Here is an 18349-nt window from a genome sequence, read left to right on the forward strand (position 1 = left end):
CAATATGCAATATCGTCGAGCAAAAGTATCCAACTGGTATCAAAAGGCCCCATCAATGGGCAGCGCCAAGGCTGAAGTCATAAATCGTAATGGTATCGTAAGGAGAAGAGGTCAAGGGAGTGTTTGCGCGATTAGTGATGGCGGTGGAGGGTGGGAGTTTCGAAGAGGATACGAGGGCCAGCGTATGTACAATTGGTGTTTGGAAGGAGTGTCGGGGATGGCAAGCGAGGGTCATCTGATGGAGAGAGGCTGCTGCGCTGGCAGTATGGGTGAAGACACGAGGCTTGGGGTTGCTGGTTGGATGTTGATGGTGCTAGGAGCTGCCTGCTGTATGCGTGTCTGAGGCACTTCCTTCTTCTTGACCAGCAAGCTCTTGAACGCGCCGAGCCACTTGGCTAGGGCATCTTCGTCTGAAGCGCAGAATTTGTAATTCTTGTCCTCGCATATGACCTGCATGCAGTATTGCTTGCTTCGCGAGAGTGGGTCTATGTCGACGGCATCGATTATGTTGGTGAAGGGGATGATGTGGGTCGCGGAGTATTCATCGTCGTTTTTGTAAAAAGCAAGGCACTTTGGTCGCAGCACCACCCAGATCTTCTTCCACTGGCGCACGCCGCCTTTGGATTTGAGGACATAGAGCCAGCCGTGGTAGACGACGCGCTCGTCGTCGGGTGTGGCGCCGATGTTGCTCTGCTGGCTCGCGTTGGGTTGTTGCTGCTGTGGTGTTCTCGGGGGCGGAGAGTTGGCGGAGGCTTGGTTGGTGTCGGAGAAGTCAAAGTCGGAGATGGAGCCGCGCTCGCCGCCGGAGTAGTTGAGGGCTTGTGAGGGACGGCGGGCGCTGTGCATGTTCTCCGGGGCGATGGAGCTCGAGGGTCTCGGCTCTGTCTCGGAGGAACTGGAAACAATGTTTTCTCTGGTTGCGCGGCCAAAGCCTGCAAACGTCTTCTTTGTGGCTGTGGGACTCATGACGGTCATCTCAGCCTCGTGCTCGCCAATGCGCGCCTCGGTACGTATGAGGTGCACCCAGTCCTGAGCGTCTTTGTCTGTGGATGCGCCGAGGTGGTAGTTGCGGGCGGGCGAAAAGATGCCAAAGACGTGCTCCATCTTCTTCTTCGAGTCCCTCTGGCGCGCAACTGCCGTGATCTCGGAGAGGTTGATCTGGTGGCGCAGCTTGGTCTCGTGCTTGTCCTTGTAGATGGAGAGGCAGTTGGGGCGCAGGACGATGTAGACGGGCTTCCATTGCTGTGCACGTGTTAGCAGACGTCATGCCACGGTGGTCGCGGGCGTGGGTGCGTGCCTTTGTCTTCCTCGTGCGCTTGACGACGGTGCCGGCCTTGATGATGCGGTCGAACTCGAAGCAGCCGTTCTGGTTGACGGGCGACATGATGTCGACGCTGGCGCTGAGCGTCTTGATGTTGTGTATATGGGGCGGGTCCAGCTTCATGCCAGCAGAGCGGATCGCAACGGGTTTGGCGGGCGTGTGCTGGCCGTCCAGTGTCGCTGCCATGTCGGCGGTAGGAGTCACATTCACGGTAGGCGGGGTGGGCGGGATGAGTGGTCGCGGGCTCGGTGGTGGGAGTGAAGGTAGGCGGCTATAGGGGCGTTGCGATGCTCGAGCGCGTTGGTTATATCCCGAGTGTTATGGGAGATCGACAGACGGTAGGCGAGGGGACAGGGGGAATGCATGGGGCGCAAACCGCACCAGCGACGGCAGGCGCACAGGCTATAAGGACATGGCAGCCAGGCAGGCAGGCCGGCCCAAGTGGTGAGGTCAAACAAAAGGCCGCCGCCGGCGATCGCAGACGACGCAGGACGGGAGGGGGGTGCATGCGACGCTTCGGCAGGGAGGCCGTTGGGTTGCATATGGCTATGTCAGCAGGGTCTGACGTCTTGGTGCAGCTGGACCGCCACCAAAAAATGAGCCATAGTGATGACGGTTTGGCGGGGACCTTGGTAGCCGCCGCTGCGTTTCATCCAAATCTTCCGCCATGCCCCAAAACCACACAACAAATCTGTAACCTCAACACCTGCGGCACTTGTCCACGCCCCTCCAATTTGCCTTTTCCGGTACGCGCGCTTTTGATCTGCAGTGAAACGGCCTCTCCCGCGCTCCACTGCCTTCACGTCGCCACGCGAAACACGGCGCCCGCCCCCAGTCCTTGTCGCAACCAGTCTCGACCACAACACTCGACCAGGATGCCTGTCGTTCCGAGCGACAAGCTGGTGTCGCTGCAGCAGGCGGCTGATGGCATCAGGAACATTTGCATCCTAGCTCACGTGGTAGGTCGACTTGCTGATGCGCGTGAACGCGACATGTGCTGAATGCGGCAGGACCATGGCAAGACGTCCCTCACCGATGCCCTCATAGCCACCAATGGCATCATCTCCCCCAAACTCGCTGGCAAGATCCGCTACCTCGACTCGAGACCCGACGAGCAGTTGCGCGGCATCACCATGGAGTCGTCCGCCATCTCGCTATACTTTTCCCTGCTGCGACGCTCCGCGCCCGACGCACAGCCAGAGCCCAAGGAATTCCTCATAAACCTTATAGACTCGCCGGGACACATAGACTTCAGCTACGAGGTCTCTACCGCATCACGTCTCTGCGATGGCGCTGTCGTGCTTGTAGACGCCGTAGAGGGCGTGTGTAGTCAGACTGTCACAGTGCTGCGACAGTCGTGGATAGAGAAGCTGAAGCCTTTGCTCGTCATTAACAAAATGGACAGGCTAATCACAGAACTCAAGATGAGCCCTGGAGAGGCATACACACATCTGAGCAAGCTGCTCGAACAGGTAAACGCCGTCATGGGCAGCTTCTACCAAGGCGAGCGCATGGAGGACGACCTCCGATGGCGCGAGAAGATGGAAGAGAGACTAAACGCTGCAGCTGAGAATACTGACACACGATCCTCATCCATACCAGAGAACGGTGAAAGCATCGATACCACGAGCACACCCGCCGAGTACGAGGAGAAGGACGACGAAGACATCTACTTTGCCCCAGAGAAGAACAACGTCATCTTCGGTAGTGCCATCGACGGCTGGGCATTCACGGTAAGACAGTTCGCCAGCCTGTACGAGAAGAAACTAGGCATCAAGCGCTCCATTCTCGAAAAGGTACTATGGGGCGACTTTTACCTAGACCCCAAGACGAAGCGCGTACTCAGCTCCAAGCATCTCAAGGGTCGCCATCTTAAGCCCATGTTCGTCCAGCTCGTCCTAGATAACGTGTGGGCCGTATACGAGGCCACTACGGGAGGTAACAACGGGAAGGGGTGCGTGGATTTCCTTTCCTTGCGTGATTCATGTCCATGTATCATAGCAATATACTTATACTTTTCATTACAGAGATCCTGCTATGGTCGAGAAGATTACCAAGTCACTCAACCTTAACGTTCCAGCACATATCATGCGTTCTCGCGACCCGCGCGCACTCCTAATGGCACTCTTCGCAGCTTGGCTTCCACTATCAACCGCCCTCTTAGTTTCAGTCACCGAATATCTACCCGCCCCCTCCAAAGCGCAAGCCGAACGCATGCCCGAAATCATCGATAGCTCGCCAGGTGCCGATTACGTTGCACCAGAAGTGCGCGACGCCATGACCAACTTCAAGGCCTCCAAGGATGACCCTGTCGTAGCCTATGTCAGCAAGATGATCTCAGTGCCTTCTAGCGAACTACCTCAGAACAAGCGAAGAGGTGGCGCACTCACAGCTGAAGAGGCAAGGGAGATGGGACGGAAGAAGAGGGCAGAGATTGCCCGGCAGCAGGCTATCGCCAACGGCGAGGACGCTGACATCGGTGGAGTCACAGACGCATTAAGTTCTGCTGCTATTGGAGAAACCGAGACGCCTGTAGAAGAGACACCAGTGCCCGACGTAGAAGCCGAACACCTCATCGGATTCGCACGTATCTTTTCTGGTACCTTGAGTGTTGGCGACGAAGTGTACGTTCTTGGCCCTAAATTCACCCCCGCGAACCCACACGCCTCTCCGGAGCCACAAAAGGTCAAAATCACTGCGCTGTACCTGATGATGGGTCGCGGTTTGGAGCCATTGACCTCGGTGCCTGCCGGTGTCGTCTTTGGCATTGGTGGACTCGAGGGCCACATCCTAAAGTCCGGCACTCTCTGCTCCCAGCTTCCTGGATCCGCCAATCTTGCTGGTATTCAGATGGGCTCAGAACCTATTGTGCGCGTTGCGCTCGAGCCTGAAAACCCATATGATCTAGACAAGATGATCAAGGGCTTGAAGCTACTTGTCCAGAGCGATCCATGTGCTGAATACGAGCAACTGCCTAGCGGAGAACATGTCATCTTAACAGCTGGCGAATTGCATCTTGAGCGATGTCTGAAGGATCTTCAAGAGCGATTTGCAAAGTGCGAAATCCAGGCTGGCGAACCCATTGTGCCATACCGAGAGTCAATAGTGGCTGCAACCGAGATGAACCCACCCAAAGACCCTAATCTACCACGAGGAACAGTCATTGGCGAGACTGCTAGCAAGCATGTTTCTGTTCGCTTACGAGTTCGCCCACTACCAGCCAGTGTGACAGAATTTCTGGGCAAGAACGCGGGTGCGATCAAGAAGTTGTACTCGGAGCGACGAGCCGAAGACGAAGGAGAGCATCGCGTGCACGGTGCTGAGGATGATGGCATACAAGAGGCTGAACAACGCGAGATTGGACAAAGTCTGAATTTTGACGAATTTAAGAAGCAGCTCAAGGAGGCATTCGCCGAGGCCAAGGGACAGAAAGAGATCTGGACCGACGTGATTGAAAAGATTACAGCCTTTGGTCCTCGGAGAATAGGACCAAATATCTTGGTCGACGCGACCAAGGACGGTATCTGTGGCAGGGCGTATGTATATTTGTTTTCAACTTCCATTCACAGCTAATCCTTTGCAGACTCCGCGAGTCATCTTCTCCAGATGTTGACGCGGACCATACCGCCGACCGCACTATATCCGCACGCACCTTCTCCTCTACAATCTCCTACGCCTTCCAGCTCGCCACTGCGCAAGGTCCCTGCTGTGCCGAGCCTGTTCAAGGCATCGCCGTCTTTCTCGAGGACGTCATCCTCAACATCCCCGACGATGAGAGCGCACAAGATCGCGGTCGCTTGACTGGTGAAGTCATCAAGGCTGTACGTTCCTCCATTCACCAAGGCTTCCTGGACTGGTCACCTCGTATGCTTCTGGCAATGTACAGCTGCGAAATTCAAGCTTCCACCGATGTTCTCGGCCGTGTCTACGCCGTTTTAACGCGTCGTCGTGGAACTATTCTTTCTGAAACCCTGTCCTCTACTTCCTCTGCTTCAACCACTGGCTCGCAGACCTTTACCATCAACGCACTTCTTCCCGTTGCCGAGTCCTTTGGCTTCAGCGACGAGATCCGGAAGCGCAGTTCCGGTTCCGCGAGCCCGCAGTTGAGGTTCGCTGGTTTTGAGATGCTGGATGAAGATCCCTTCTGGGTCCCTTTCACGGAAGATGAGCTTGAGGATTTGGGTGAGCTGGCCGATCGAGAGAACGTTGCCAAGAGATACGTAGATAAGGTCAGGAGGAGGAAGGGACTTCGGGTTGCGGGTGAAAAGGTGGTCGTTGATGCCGAGAAGCAGAAGACATTGAAGAGATAGTCTCGTTGTGGAGTATATGAGGCGGAAAGTGTGAAACTAAAGAAAGAAACTAGAGGATATGGTAGAGAAAATTCAATGATAATGAACTCCAATGCCACACAGCAGTTCTTTACAACAGACATATCTAAGTGGACTTGTCTCAGAACCTAACGAAGTGCTTGTTGACCATCGGGAGCTGGCCGACTCTTCACTCGCAACAGCCTCATGCGGACACAACCTTGTTTCTGATCAAAATCACATGGCAATTGTTTGATGGTTTTTGGTTTCGTTGAGGGATTCTCGTATGTTGGGAAAGAATGTATTGACCTTCACATGCTGTCCGAGAGTATGGTGAAGACGCTCTTGGTGTGTAGCCGACCAGTGGGTTTGTCGACGGAAAGAAAGAACTGACAAACACAGAATGATGGAGTCTGGTTGGCCGAAGAAAATTGTCCATATAGCGTTGAAGATGTGTGAGGCTGTTCGTACCATATATCCACTTGCGTCATTTAAGAAGAACGAACTTTTTCGTATCAAGTAAAGCAAACGCCGTGCTTTTCTCATTGTTGAATCCTACATACTCTATTATTAGGACACCTTAACAAAGTCAACACAAAAGCGGACTGCATCCGCAGCCTACAGGCTGGGTATCACTTGTACAACGATCTCTCCCGCGATCTATCAGCCGGAGATTCAAACGACCATCTGATCTCCAGAGTTTTCCTTCCATATCGCCATCGTCTAAAACTTGTCCAACAAACAAGCTCATGCTTTTCCTCAATGCAGAGCGCATCACACCTTCCGCAATCCTAACCTCAAATCCACCGATTAAGCGCTGCCCGGCGGCCCGCCCATATTCAGCAGGATATCAAGCATGTCCATGCCGCCAATGTCCGGTCCCATGGCCGTTTGATTAATCTCCGCACCCCACTGATCCAGCAGAGGATCGAGTGGCAGAGCAAGCCAATCCTGATCTTGACCCGCACCCCAACTCGCTCCGCTATTTGCCCATTGACTCCAACTCGTGTTGTTGCTGCCATTCGAATTCGAATTATTCGCGTTGTTGTTCTGAAAGTTCGGATAATTGCCAGGTGGTGGCATGATGCTGATGGAGTTGCTGTTGGGATCGTAGGGTTCCGCTGAGATGCCCCAAAGAGGTGTTGCGCGACCGCTTGTGCTGAGGCCCATACTGGGCGAACCTGGTACGCTGGTACCAGTGCCTGAGAAACCTGTTTGTTGGGATCCCATGTACGGCGGTGCAAGATGGTTGGTATTGTTTAGTGGAGCGGGCGGTGGCATCAGCGGTACTTGATTAGGGCTTTTGCTGCCGGCACGCGAGATGCCACTCGAGCCGTTGGCAGCCAGACGTACGAAACGCGAACGGATTCGGTGAGTCAGTGTTTCGACAAGATCGGCGAAGCGGTTCCCGACGTGCACATCGTCGACTATGCTCGTTCGTAGGGCATCGACCGAGTCGCTGAGAAGACTAAGACTGACAGCTACGTCTTCTTCAGTAGCGCCTAGCGCGAAGGTCTTGAGCAGAATGATGGCTACACTGACAATACGGAAGAAGGTTCGTACTGGCGCATGTCGTAGGTAGCCACCAGGATGCAAGCCTTCGACCACCACTTTGAGCACATTGCGCGACGCATCGATGACTTCGTTGATATAATGGCGGTCGTTGGCGTACCATTTTACAAGTGTGCTAAAGGGGATAGCGCCACCATCGTCATTGCCGTTTGAATTGCCATTGCCATTAGGGTTGCCATTGCCGTTCGGATTGCCATTACCATTTGTAGGGCGTCCGTTCATGCCACTAGGCTGGGCATGGGTCTGTAGCGGAGTGTTATGTGTGCAGCGTTCAACAACTGCCTGCAGCGCAAGCGAATTGAGATATACACGCGTGTACTCGAACTCGATGATGAGAACGTGACGAAGTTGCGTCGGAACTAGAAGCTGTTAGGCAGAGTACGGGAGAATGACGGTGGTATTCTTACCTTGGGGTGCTCTATCGAAGCACTTCCTCCACTCCACTAAGGGGCCTTGGAAGAACTTCAGCATCTCCTCGTAACCTCCCGTCTTAAGCAGCTCTCTTGTTTTACGTCGGTTAGAGAACAACTTCAGGTTGCCCATCTCCATGACCTTAGCGATACGAGCCCAGAAGTCAAGCACAAGATCTTGTACGGCATGGCGCTCCTGGGTCGCGATAGACTCGAGCGGAAGGCGCTGGCCATCCGAGCGCATGCCGAATTGTGCTGGAGGTGCCTTGATGCGGCTGATGCGCTCTTTGTACAGCTCGAGTGGTGAGGGGCCGCCCACTAGGTTCTCGTCACGCTCGAGTTTGGGAAGCATGGATGTGAGACCCAGTCTGCCACTGGTCTGCGTGACATAGATGATGAGCAAGTCGCGAAGATGGTTCTTCCGGCGGTAGTAGGCCTTTACAGTCGCGTGCGAAAGATGCTGGTTGGCCTCTTCGAACTCAGTCTCGTTGGTCTCGTCGAAAACACCAATCTCAAAAGCGAGTGTCATGGCGTTGCCCAGCAGCATCCAGCACATGCGATCACTTCGCCAGCACGGCTCTAGCCAACTGTCGATACGCTTGTCGCCCACACCTTTATACATTTCAGCTTTAGGTCCAGCCTCGTACGGGTCGTCGGGCAAGACGAGCTCATCGTCATCATCGCCAGGGGGGAAATGCAGTGCGCGAGGATGCCACTCGGTAAGTAGCATCAGACTCTCGACTGTACCAAGCGTACGAAGGCCCTTTCTTGATAGGGGGTTCACATCAGAACCAGGCTGCTGACCGGCGCCACAGAAGCCGCCGCCAAACTGCTCTTGTCCGAAGATCATGCGATCTATCATACCCTGCAGGTACTTCCATAGCTTCTCGTGAATGAGATATGACCTAGATGTGGCGCCCACGCCGCTCGAACCGCTGGGTTGTGAATACCTCGCGGAGATGGTCAAGAGAGTGATGACCAGCATCGGCTCCTCCTTGAGCAACTTTGCGTGAAAGGCATGATCGCGATAGTCTGGTACGACGATGGGTGTAAGCGGCGACAGAAATGCATAGAAGTAGTCGATGTAAGCGATGGCTTCCTTTGCGGTGAGCCATCCGGCGCGGACAAAGCGGAACTTTGACCAGGCTCTCACAGCATCGGCGAAGGCAGCTTCGTTTGGAGGGTCAGGTAGCATGGGTTGCTGTATGGCGGGATCTACCGATGGCTCTGCGGTGGCTCGCGAATTGCCGCGCGCATGTGAGGTCTGGGGTCTAGGGCTTGCGAAGTTGGTTTGAGAGCCTGGCGTGCTGCCCAGCGTCGGGCGCTGGAGACTGGAGCTGCTGCCTGTGCGCTGGTGGTGGCTGTTCATGCCAGCGGCCTCGAAGAGCAGGTTCAAGGCATCGTGGCCGCTGTAGACCTCGCCGGCCTGGAGCGTCGCGACCGTCTCGTTGTTCACCTTCTGGTCTTCTTCGTCGTTGGGGGTGCGCTGGTGGCCGGCCGACGTGTTGGGTCGTCGCAGCGGCTCGTATCGTCCGACGGAGCCGCCTGGAGTCAGCGGCTGGGAGATGTAGGCGGCGTTGTTGGCCGTGGTTATGGTGAGCGGCTCTGGCAGGCCATCGGAGCGCTGGCGCTTCCTGCCATTGCGCACCTCGTAGTCGTCGGCGTCGTCATAGTCGTCCTCGCCGTCGGCCTTGCGCTTCCTGCGCGTGGCAGAGAAGAAGCACTCCTTGCTCTCCCTCCTGCATCGCACGCAGGGCGGATCATGCGGGTTGTCTACGGGACCAAGATCTACAGGCAGAAGAAATACACATCAGCAATTGCGCGACGATAAGGCTCACGGCAGCCTCGGACGTACCGCATCGCACTTTGCGACGCCTGCATGGTATACAGGCCTGGTATGTGCGCGTGTGCTGGGCGTTCTGTGTCCGCGGCGGTGGAGAAGCGTTGGAGCCCGCAGTCGACATGGTGGTGGTGGATTACGGTCGGCTTGCGACGGCTGAGAGCTGGCGGACTTTGGCTCTGATAAGGGCTGGAATACCGCCGAGGCACCTCAATTCCAGAGACGCGGTACCTGCATGCAATGCGCGGAATGTCTGCGCAGCGGTAACGCCTACAGGAAGGTGGACGTGTAAGACTGCGCGCAATTCTGCTATTTGTTATCGTCGACTTCTGGCTGACGGTACTGAGGCGTGCAAGTGCTCGGGAGCGGGTCACGAGCGCGGGGGCGTTGGCTATTGCGGAATGGCGTGTCCGCTCCTCCAATCCTCGTCCTAAACACCACGTAACAGTCGCGAATCTGCTCGACCGCCTCTCGACAAACCACTGGGGTACGCGTCCAGTAGCCGAGTCGCCCGCTGCCTGTTTACGTCAACCACCGACGGTCCGTCCGGATGTCCAGGTGTACCTGCTGCTCGCGACATGTGATCCGCTCGTGCACTCTGCCTGTGGCACAGCAAGTACTAGCCCAGCCAATCACGAGCTTGTGTTTGTGCGAGTTGAATGACATCTTGATTGCTGGCACCTACACATTGCCCAATTCCATGATACTCAATCATACCAGAAATGGACAAGACTACAGCAAAAACATCTCGCATCCTTCAACGTCCATCCCATAGCACCCTTGGCACCTCCTAACAAAAGAAACCGCACGTCATGTCCGAGAGCTGCAACGCTGTTAGCATCATACCACCATAACACTCCAAGCGAACTTACCCGCGGGTGGTCGTTCTGGTGACCCTCATCACAACCAGTCTCGTCGCGTGTCCACGGCTTCCAATCGCATATGCCTACCGCGTCCGGGGTGCTCTGAGTCAAAGTGCTCCAGAAGCCGCCCTTTGGCTCAAACTGAAAGTATGTCTGCCTGTCTTCCGGGTTGTACGCCACCTTCAAACCGCCCATGCCCCCAAGCCTCACAGCACGACCGTCGATACGACCAGTACCCTCAGGATAAGTAACAGCAGTGGCGCGGTTTTGGTCTTCGACACTGTAGAGCATGCCGAGCATCTGATTGTGCCAGCCTTCAGAGGGCGTGTGCAGACACTGCTGGAAGAGTTGGAGCTTGAAGGAGCAGAAACCCGGGGCGTAGTTGGCAGTTGAATAGCCGCTCGCGACAGAGTCCAGTGGGGAAGAAAGAATATCTGGAAGGGGCTCGTTGCGAACGCGCTTCATCGACGACTTTGGGCTAGGAACCGCGCAATCGAAACTACAGCTTAGAGCTTGGGACTTCAATGGCAGTCAGTACGATTGCATAATAGAGCCGGAGACTACGCACTCTATGGATACGATCTTTGTGGTTACAGTTTAGCGGTGAGCCGTCCCATGACGTTGTAGTGCAGCTGAACTCATCGTCTTGGTGCTGGCTGGGCCAGTGAGCGTCGCCATAAAGGACTATCGCGCGTCAGTTCTGTTAGATATCTCAGCAGATTTGCGACAATACTCACAGCCGACACTGTCCCTCTCAAATCCGATCTTCAGCTCTTTCCCCACAACCACGCTAGTCAGAGTAAGTCCGTCCGTCAAGTCGATTGAGTCGGTTTTCTCCATGAATTCGTTGCCAGCGCCATCATATACAGGCGATACGTCGAGGAATGTGGTGATCTGGTCCTTGTCGCAATCTTGGGAGACAATGGCATCGAAGCCACAACGGCCGGATGTGAAGTCTGGTGCCATCACTTGAGCAACTACAAGAGTAGTCGACGAGAGAAGTGCCGAAGCAACCAGCATAATTTTGATAAGCATCGTGGTGTTCTTCTGGATGAGCCTGTAGTGATGGGGTAATTCAAGAAGGAGGTGAGTTCAGGAGAGACGTAAGAGTGTTATAGTAAGAGAGGTAGGGTGTGACCAGTGAGGGGGAAAGCTCGGATAACTAGTGCTCCTAGGAATATACGCTTCGTGATCCGGGTTGGGTGAGTGAAAATGGAGGTTCCTTGATAAGATCGAGGTAAAGAGAGAAGGCCGACCGCACTTTCCAAAAGACAGTGTAATCACTAAGGTCTTGGAATCAACGACCAAAACAAGATCTTTCCGAAATATTGCACGATGACGGCGCTTTCAACTGCCGCTGCTATCCGTGACAGACTCTCCTGTTCTGCGTTTGTCGTTGCATGAGAGATTGGCCTGTTGACAAATTAGTGCACGAGATGTGAGTGGAGCCTAGAGCTTGTGGTGAGGTTGCGCAAACGCAGCGTAATACAAGAGACGACTCCAATCCTCTTAAGCGCGAACTCTGCAAACACCCTGCTCGTGAAAGTAGATTAGTTGTGGTGCGAGGCGATCGCACCAAGTTCAATCCGGGAGAGGCACTGCTCGATCTTCGTTACGATACTGAAGCTCTCGAATGAGGCACGGTCGTCTCGCACAACGGGACTGCAGGCTCAATACTGATTCTTCGCAGGAGTTTAAAGGCGCCGCTAAAGTCATGGAGGCGGATACCTACTGTCACGCGATACAGCTCAGAATCTGGCACAGTGACCAAAGACGAGCGAGCGTATTCTCCGAGAACACGTATAAGGCGTTGCTCGTTTGTGTAGGCGAAGATGGCGAAGACGCCCACGAGATGGAGCGCATGATGGGCAACCCAGCCTCCCACTCAAACTTTGGTTTAACTTCGAAGATGTCGAAGTCTGCCAAGATTCCAGTTCCTAAGTATATAAATGATCAAGCCTTCGAGAAGTAGCTTTGAAGGCTGAAGTAGAAGCGTTGGATGTCGAGCTCTCCAGTGCGTGGAGGTACCATCGGCTGAGGGAATTGCTCAAAGAAGATATAGTCTACCTGCAGATACGAATCACAGAGGGAAGATAATCAGGTTATCATTGCAAAGTTTTCAAGAGTATATCACCACTGAAGATGCTGCATGCATAGCGTCGCGGTAAGCTGCCTGATGGAGGTGCAACCAAAAGTTCCAGCAGAGTGCTCGTTGAGAAGTGGTGCGCGAACAAAAGTCGTTGATCAGTCGCCCAGTGCCGCCGCTCGGGCCGATGGCGGCATAGATCAGCGCTCGAGCTGCACTTGGCTGCGATGGTTCTGCATCCGTATCCCGCCCCCACCTCTGCTACACTAGAGACGCTCCATGCATGGAGCACCGAAGACCACGAGATGCTCTCTCATGCGATCGCTGCCGCGCAAAGAAGTTAAAGTGCTCGAAGGATGCGCCCATCTGCACTTCCTGCGCCCATAGCGGTTCGCACTGCCATTACAGCGGCAAAGTCGCTAGATCGCCCTTGACAAGGGCATATCTGACGAGTGTAGAGAAGCGACTGCACAGTTTGGAGTCACTGGTCACGCAGTTGTTACCTGGCGTCGATGTCGAAGATCTGTTGTCATCTTCCAATGTGGCTGGTACTGCACGATCAGTCATACAGTCCCAAACGCCTGAGGTAGCTCCAAGCCCGCAAGGCAGTACTAACTCAAGTACACATGAGCCTGCACTTCCTGAGGCTGTGCCAAACAACGTTGATGGCTTTAATTGGCAGGAAGAAGACGTCAACGTGGATGGGTTGACGGATGGCATGGCCGCCCTTTCGGTCGAGCCAACTGGTGTAGGTTATCTTGGTCAGTTGCTTCACTCAAATGTCGGCAAACAAAGCTAAAAAGATGTAGGCTCGACTTCTGGTGTAGTTTTTCTTCGGTGCCTCCTTGACTGGGCCGGCTTTCTGCATCAGTCTGTCGCTCGACCTCAGCAGAACCTGACGACCCCATCTGCTTCTTTCCGGAACGTGTTAGCATCATCACACATCTCACACGCAGCTCTTACGACGCAACTATCATCGAGCTTGATCGATGCCTACTTTGCCAACTACCACGTTGTCTACCCCTTCGTCCACGAGGCAACATTTCGTGCTCAATATCACGAGGTCGTTCCGCGACCTTCAAAAAAGTCGTGGAACATGCTTTCTCATGCAATTATAGCACTTGGTGCGTGGACATTAAACAACGACCAAATCGGCCTGGAGGATTACCTGTACCGTCGGGCCTTGACATTGGGTCAAGAGGAGTCGGTGTTTGAAGCCGCCAGCCTGACATCTGTGCAAGCACTTATACTCCTGAGTAACCTCAGTCAGAAACGCAATAGCCCAAATACGGGATGGAATCTACTAGGTCTCGCTGTTCGTACAGCGCTGAGCCTGGCACTTCATAGGGAACTTCCTCACTGGAACATTACCCTGATCGAACGTGAGACAAGACGTAGAGTATGGTGGGGCCTATACATCTTTGATAGTGGGGCTTCCACGACTTTCGGCCGTGCCATCATGTTACCCGACCAAGAGACGATGGATGTTCATTCGGTACTGAACATTAAAGATGAGGTACGGCTGCCCAATGGAGGAGACATAGACGACGTGAGACTGACCGATACTAGTCGCTTACGCCACAAACTGTAACGCTCCCTACTGAGGTTGACGAGGCCACCATCTACTCGTCGCTAAGAGCGCAGAGTAGTTTCCACCTGCAGACAAACCATATTTCGAATAAACTACTAGCCGAGCCCGGGCTTTCCGCTGAGGCCGCGCTCGCTTTGAACAGCTCTGTGGATTCATGGACACACACAGTTCCCCCATACTTCCAGCTGTCCCGAGCACCCAGCTCGTCAGTCCAGTGGTATGTGTTCGCGCGGTCTCGGCTGTGGTGGAGATTTTGGAACCTCAAGATCATTATATTCCGACAAATTCTGCTACGCCGAGCGATCTCCGAGCGAGGCCAGATACCAGATCAAGCTACGCAATCGACTCAAGAAGACTGCAAGCGGATATGTCTCGAAGCTGCGCATTCTACAGTTGTCTCGATACATCAATATGCGATGCAGGAATTGAATAGACTCGAGGGTTGGTACGCGACGTGAGTATATCATCTTGCTTAGCAAGGTGAAATTTGAAACTGATTAGTCTGTAGATATTTCCTGTTTCATGCGGCACTCGTGATAACGCTATGTATCATCAGCTTTCCGCGCGCTGAGGAGACCACGACTTGGCACGACGACGTTCGCTTGGCGAGAACCACCTTTCGCGAACGGCTTGTTGGGGATTCATTATCAGCACGTTGTGTAGCGATTCTTGACCAAGTCGTGTCCGATGGCGACTTAAATTCAGGCGGACTGCAAGATCTGGAGCTTTCCAAAGACGCTTTGAGCACATTTCCCTGGTCCATCGAGTCCAACGAGTTATTCAACTCTTTTGATTGGGATTTTACGACGTCCGGGTTCTGAAGCGGAGATCTATCGAAAAGGCAGGAGCTGCTCAATTTTCAATAACCACGTCGGGTTTGACCAACAAGGACCGTATCAATTCGCCGTTTGGAATGTCGTTTTCTTCCGCTCTTGCAATAGCAGCTGACATGGAAGTCTCAATACCAGCAGCAAGGTGACGTTGCGCTAGGCGTGTGCGGACGGTGTCTACAGGCGCATCGACAAACCACCTACAGAATGTCAATACGCGCTTGAGGAGCAACATTCACGAGTATCACCAACCTTTCGTCACACACTTCTGCAATCTCATTCCATGGATTCTGTCTCAGAAGCGTATAATTACCTTCGACAATCACGAGTCGCGTGCGAGAGGATATCTTGATAGCTTCTGGCACGGGGTCTTTAGCAGCATGGTCAAAGCTGGGTGCAGTAATGCAGATGTCGGCTTCGCCATCCTTGGTGACAGCGGCTTCTTTGAGTGCCTTGACAAGAGTCACGCATGCTTTCGCATCGAATGTGAATGGCGCTCCACGTCTTTTGAACGCTACTTCGGCATCGTCAAATGTTGACAAGATTTCTCGCGTGTAGTGGAAGCCGTCCTAGCAATCATTAGAGAGGCTACATCATTGATTGCGACCAGCTCCTACCATTGGTACAACAGCAACATCTTTATTGCCTCGAGCAGTGAGCTCGGTGATGAGCGCATCAGATACCGTCGACTTCCCCGCGCCTGGCACGCCTGCAAGCGCAACAAGCATGCGACGACCGGGATCGGATGCTTGGCGAGACAGAAGGTTTTCCGTGCGCTTGGCCAAATCAAGTATGGCTGCACGTAAGGCGTCCTTGCTGGAGTCGTCTGCCATTGCTGATTGTCTTGCGATAGATTGGAGAAAAGTCTCAATAAACTGCAAAGACTTTTGGGAGATGTTCAAATCGAAAGATGCAGGAGAAAGCAAGAAGTTCTACAGCGTTACGTGCGACACGCGATGATCTAAAGATCACATTTGCGTTGTGGAGTTCGGACCACATCCCTCCGAGCACAAGTCATGCTGGAGACCCAATTTCCATACCTGAATCAGGCAACTTTACCATGTGGGCACGCGGGGAACCCGCATCACATATACGGCTAATGGCGCAGACACATGGAGTATCGTGGGGTCGGACGACAGTGCTCCGAAGCTGTCCGATCCCAGTTATACTTATGAAGGGTTGAGATGTGCACCAAGGGTATATAAGCATGAGGTGCTGCCACCACTAAACCACCTACTCACATTGGATCCTTCTTCTTCAAGACCAACGTTGGCATACTCACAAGGAACACTGCAGAGATGTCCTCGGTTCACGATGTCACTGCCATTGGCGCTGCGCCAAAGATTGGTGTCTACAAAGAGCTAAGACAAAACCCATACCTTCTTGGTTTATCTGCGGTCCGTTGAAATGAACCTTTCTGTGCCTGCAGTTTCAGCTAACATGCATAGTTCGCTTCCCTCGGTGGTTTCCTCTTTGGTTATGACCAGGGTGTTGTCTCTGGAGTGCTGACCATGGAGTCTTTTGCCGCATCCTTCCCCAGAATTTATACAGACAGTTCTTTCAAGGGCTGGTTCGTTTCAACATTACTGCTTGCCGCTTGGTTCGGTTCTCTCGTCAATGGACCAGTAGCCGATCGCTTCGGTCGGAAAGGGTCTATCATTATAGCTGTTGTCATCTTCACCGTCGGCTCTGCACTCCAAGCTGGCGCAGTAAACATTCCGATGGCTTTTACAGGTATGAAACACTCTGAGAAACACGATTGCAATCCATGCTGAACACCGCATCTAGGTCGCGCAATTGCCGGTTTTGCTGTTGGCATGTTAACGATGATCGTTCCAATGTACATGAGTGAGGTCTCAATTGCCGGCATCAGAGGTACTCTAGTTGTTCTTCAACAGCTTTCCATCACGCTCGGTATCCTCGTATCGTACTGGTTAGAATTTGGAACTCAATACATTGGAGGCGTACGTTGCGCGCCCGACATTGCCTATACTGGTGGTACTGCGGCCGAGCCTGCCTTCGACCCACGAAACGACGTTGGCCCTAACGGCTGCACCGGTCAAAGCGACGCCGCATGGCGCGTACCTTTCGCCATCCAGATATTCCCTGGTCTCGTTCTCGGTATCGGCATGCTTTTGTTTCCCGAATCACCTCGATACTATTGTATGCGTGACAACGAAGAGGCTGGTGTCCGAGCGCTGGCCCGAGTTCGTCGCACCAACCCCGATGATGAACTGCTACAGAAAGAGTATCTTTCTATCAAAGCTGAAGTCATGTTCGAAGAACAATACAACCGCGAAAAGTTTCCTGGCAAGTCTGGGGTATCGTTGTACCTGGCTGGCTACTCGACCCTTTTCTCCACCTGGCCGTCCTTCAAGCGTACGGCCATTGGCTGCTGTGTCATGTTCTTCCAGCAGTTTATCGGGTGTAATGTATGTTCCGATTGCGCGCATTGCTTGACATAGATAGCAAGCTAACATCGTGATCAGGCAATCATCTACTATGCACCTACAATCTTCTCGCAGTTGGGTCTTTCTGGCAAGACCACTGGCTTGCTTGCAACAGGTGTATACGGGATAGTTAACACGCTATCCACGCTCCCAGCGCTGTTCCTCATCGACAAGATCGGTCGCCGCCCTCTCCTTCTCTGTGGTGCTGCCGGTACTTGCATTTCTCTCTTGATCGTTGGCGGTGTCATTGGCGGTTACGGATCAACGCTCAAAGACCACCCCGCAGCTGGCTGGACAGGCATTGCATTCATCTACATCTACGACGTAAACTTCTCATACTCGTGGGCACCAATTGGCTGGGTCTTACCCTCGGAGATCTACAACATCGGTAACCGGTCAAAGGCCATGTCTCTGACTACTTCATCGACATGGATGTGCAACTTCATCATCGGTCTTGTCACACCAGACATGCTCGAGAGCATCGGTTTCGGCACATACATCTTCTTCGCCGCTTTCGCTTTGATTGCGTTTGTGTTCACATGGTTCTTGATTCCTGAGACAAGGGGTAAGAGCTTGGAAGAGATGGATGCTGTGTTTGGCGATAGCACTGCGCATGAGGAAAAGACAAGGTTATACAACATTGCGCAAAGTCTGGGACTTGAGGAGGCTCAGGCTGCAGCGTTTGACGAGAAGCCTATCAAAGCGTTGCAGACAGAAGTGATGAAAGTATGAGAATAGTACGCATAGAGATGGAGAGGCACACCCGACAGTGTCAATCCTCAAGCACCATCGAGAATTATCATTCACTATGCACATGTGAATTTCCTGCATTGCTAGGGGCCTGTGATATTTGCCTTCAATGACGTCCTCTTTGTCATATACATCTTCCGTCACAGTCATTTTTCGTTCTCCGACCTGCCGGATCATGCACCAGCACTTTCTGACGCATCGTCTTCGTCATGATCCAAGTATCCCACAAGTCGAACTTCCCATCACTTCTCACAGACCTGGGTCCGACATTCTGAACAGAGATTGGAACTTTGGCCATATGTCGTTGAGCCATTTCTTGATACACCAGA

At 53.4% G+C, this 18349-nt stretch overlaps 7 protein-coding genes across 7 annotated transcripts; 3 read left to right on the plus strand and 4 right to left on the minus strand.

Moving 5' to 3' along the window:
* Positions 1 to 231: 231 nt before the first annotated feature.
* Positions 232 to 1507, minus strand: J4E82_006131 (uncharacterized protein; the record flags this gene model as incomplete). The annotated part of the gene is made up of 2 exons (XM_051732389.1): positions 232 to 1242; positions 1298 to 1507. 2 exons carry the CDS (start codon positions 1505 to 1507, stop codon positions 232 to 234), a joined length of 1221 nt encoding a protein of 406 aa, XP_051587755.1.
* A 689-nt stretch (positions 1508 to 2196) lies between these two features.
* Positions 2197 to 5631, plus strand: J4E82_006132 (uncharacterized protein; the record flags this gene model as incomplete). The annotated part of the gene is made up of 4 exons (XM_051732390.1): positions 2197 to 2280; positions 2332 to 3275; positions 3349 to 4857; positions 4905 to 5631. The coding sequence occupies 4 exons, from the start codon at positions 2197 to 2199 to the stop codon at positions 5629 to 5631; spliced, it is 3264 nt and encodes a 1087-aa protein (XP_051587756.1).
* Positions 5632 to 6438: 807 nt separating this feature from the next.
* Positions 6439 to 9574, minus strand: J4E82_006133 (uncharacterized protein; the record flags this gene model as incomplete). Its single annotated transcript, XM_051732391.1, has 3 exons — positions 6439 to 7559; positions 7608 to 9398; positions 9466 to 9574. 3 exons carry the CDS (start codon positions 9572 to 9574, stop codon positions 6439 to 6441), a joined length of 3021 nt encoding a protein of 1006 aa, XP_051587757.1.
* A 666-nt stretch (positions 9575 to 10240) lies between these two features.
* J4E82_006134 (uncharacterized protein) lies at positions 10241 to 11333 on the minus strand (the record flags this gene model as incomplete). Its single annotated transcript, XM_051732392.1, has 4 exons — positions 10241 to 10273; positions 10323 to 10832; positions 10882 to 10997; positions 11051 to 11333. 4 exons carry the CDS (start codon positions 11331 to 11333, stop codon positions 10241 to 10243), a joined length of 942 nt encoding a protein of 313 aa, XP_051587758.1.
* A 1349-nt stretch (positions 11334 to 12682) lies between these two features.
* J4E82_006135 (uncharacterized protein) lies at positions 12683 to 14811 on the plus strand (the record flags this gene model as incomplete). Its single annotated transcript, XM_051732393.1, has 4 exons — positions 12683 to 13160; positions 13209 to 13915; positions 13969 to 14444; positions 14499 to 14811. 4 exons carry the CDS (start codon positions 12683 to 12685, stop codon positions 14809 to 14811), a joined length of 1974 nt encoding a protein of 657 aa, XP_051587759.1.
* Positions 14812 to 14842: 31 nt separating this feature from the next.
* J4E82_006136 (uncharacterized protein) lies at positions 14843 to 15653 on the minus strand (the record flags this gene model as incomplete). The annotated part of the gene is made up of 3 exons (XM_051732394.1): positions 14843 to 15020; positions 15073 to 15389; positions 15438 to 15653. The coding sequence occupies 3 exons, from the start codon at positions 15651 to 15653 to the stop codon at positions 14843 to 14845; spliced, it is 711 nt and encodes a 236-aa protein (XP_051587760.1).
* A 465-nt stretch (positions 15654 to 16118) lies between these two features.
* On the plus strand, positions 16119 to 18002 carry J4E82_006137 (uncharacterized protein; the record flags this gene model as incomplete). The annotated part of the gene is made up of 4 exons (XM_051732395.1): positions 16119 to 16217; positions 16269 to 16554; positions 16609 to 17252; positions 17310 to 18002. The coding sequence occupies 4 exons, from the start codon at positions 16119 to 16121 to the stop codon at positions 18000 to 18002; spliced, it is 1722 nt and encodes a 573-aa protein (XP_051587761.1).
* Positions 18003 to 18349: the final 347 nt, after the last annotated feature.

Source organism: Alternaria postmessia (genome assembly GCF_024291825.1).
Source record: "Alternaria postmessia strain BMP 2775 chromosome Unknown scaffold_35, whole genome shotgun sequence".
Classification (NCBI taxonomy): Eukaryota; Fungi; Ascomycota; class Dothideomycetes; order Pleosporales; family Pleosporaceae; genus Alternaria; species Alternaria postmessia.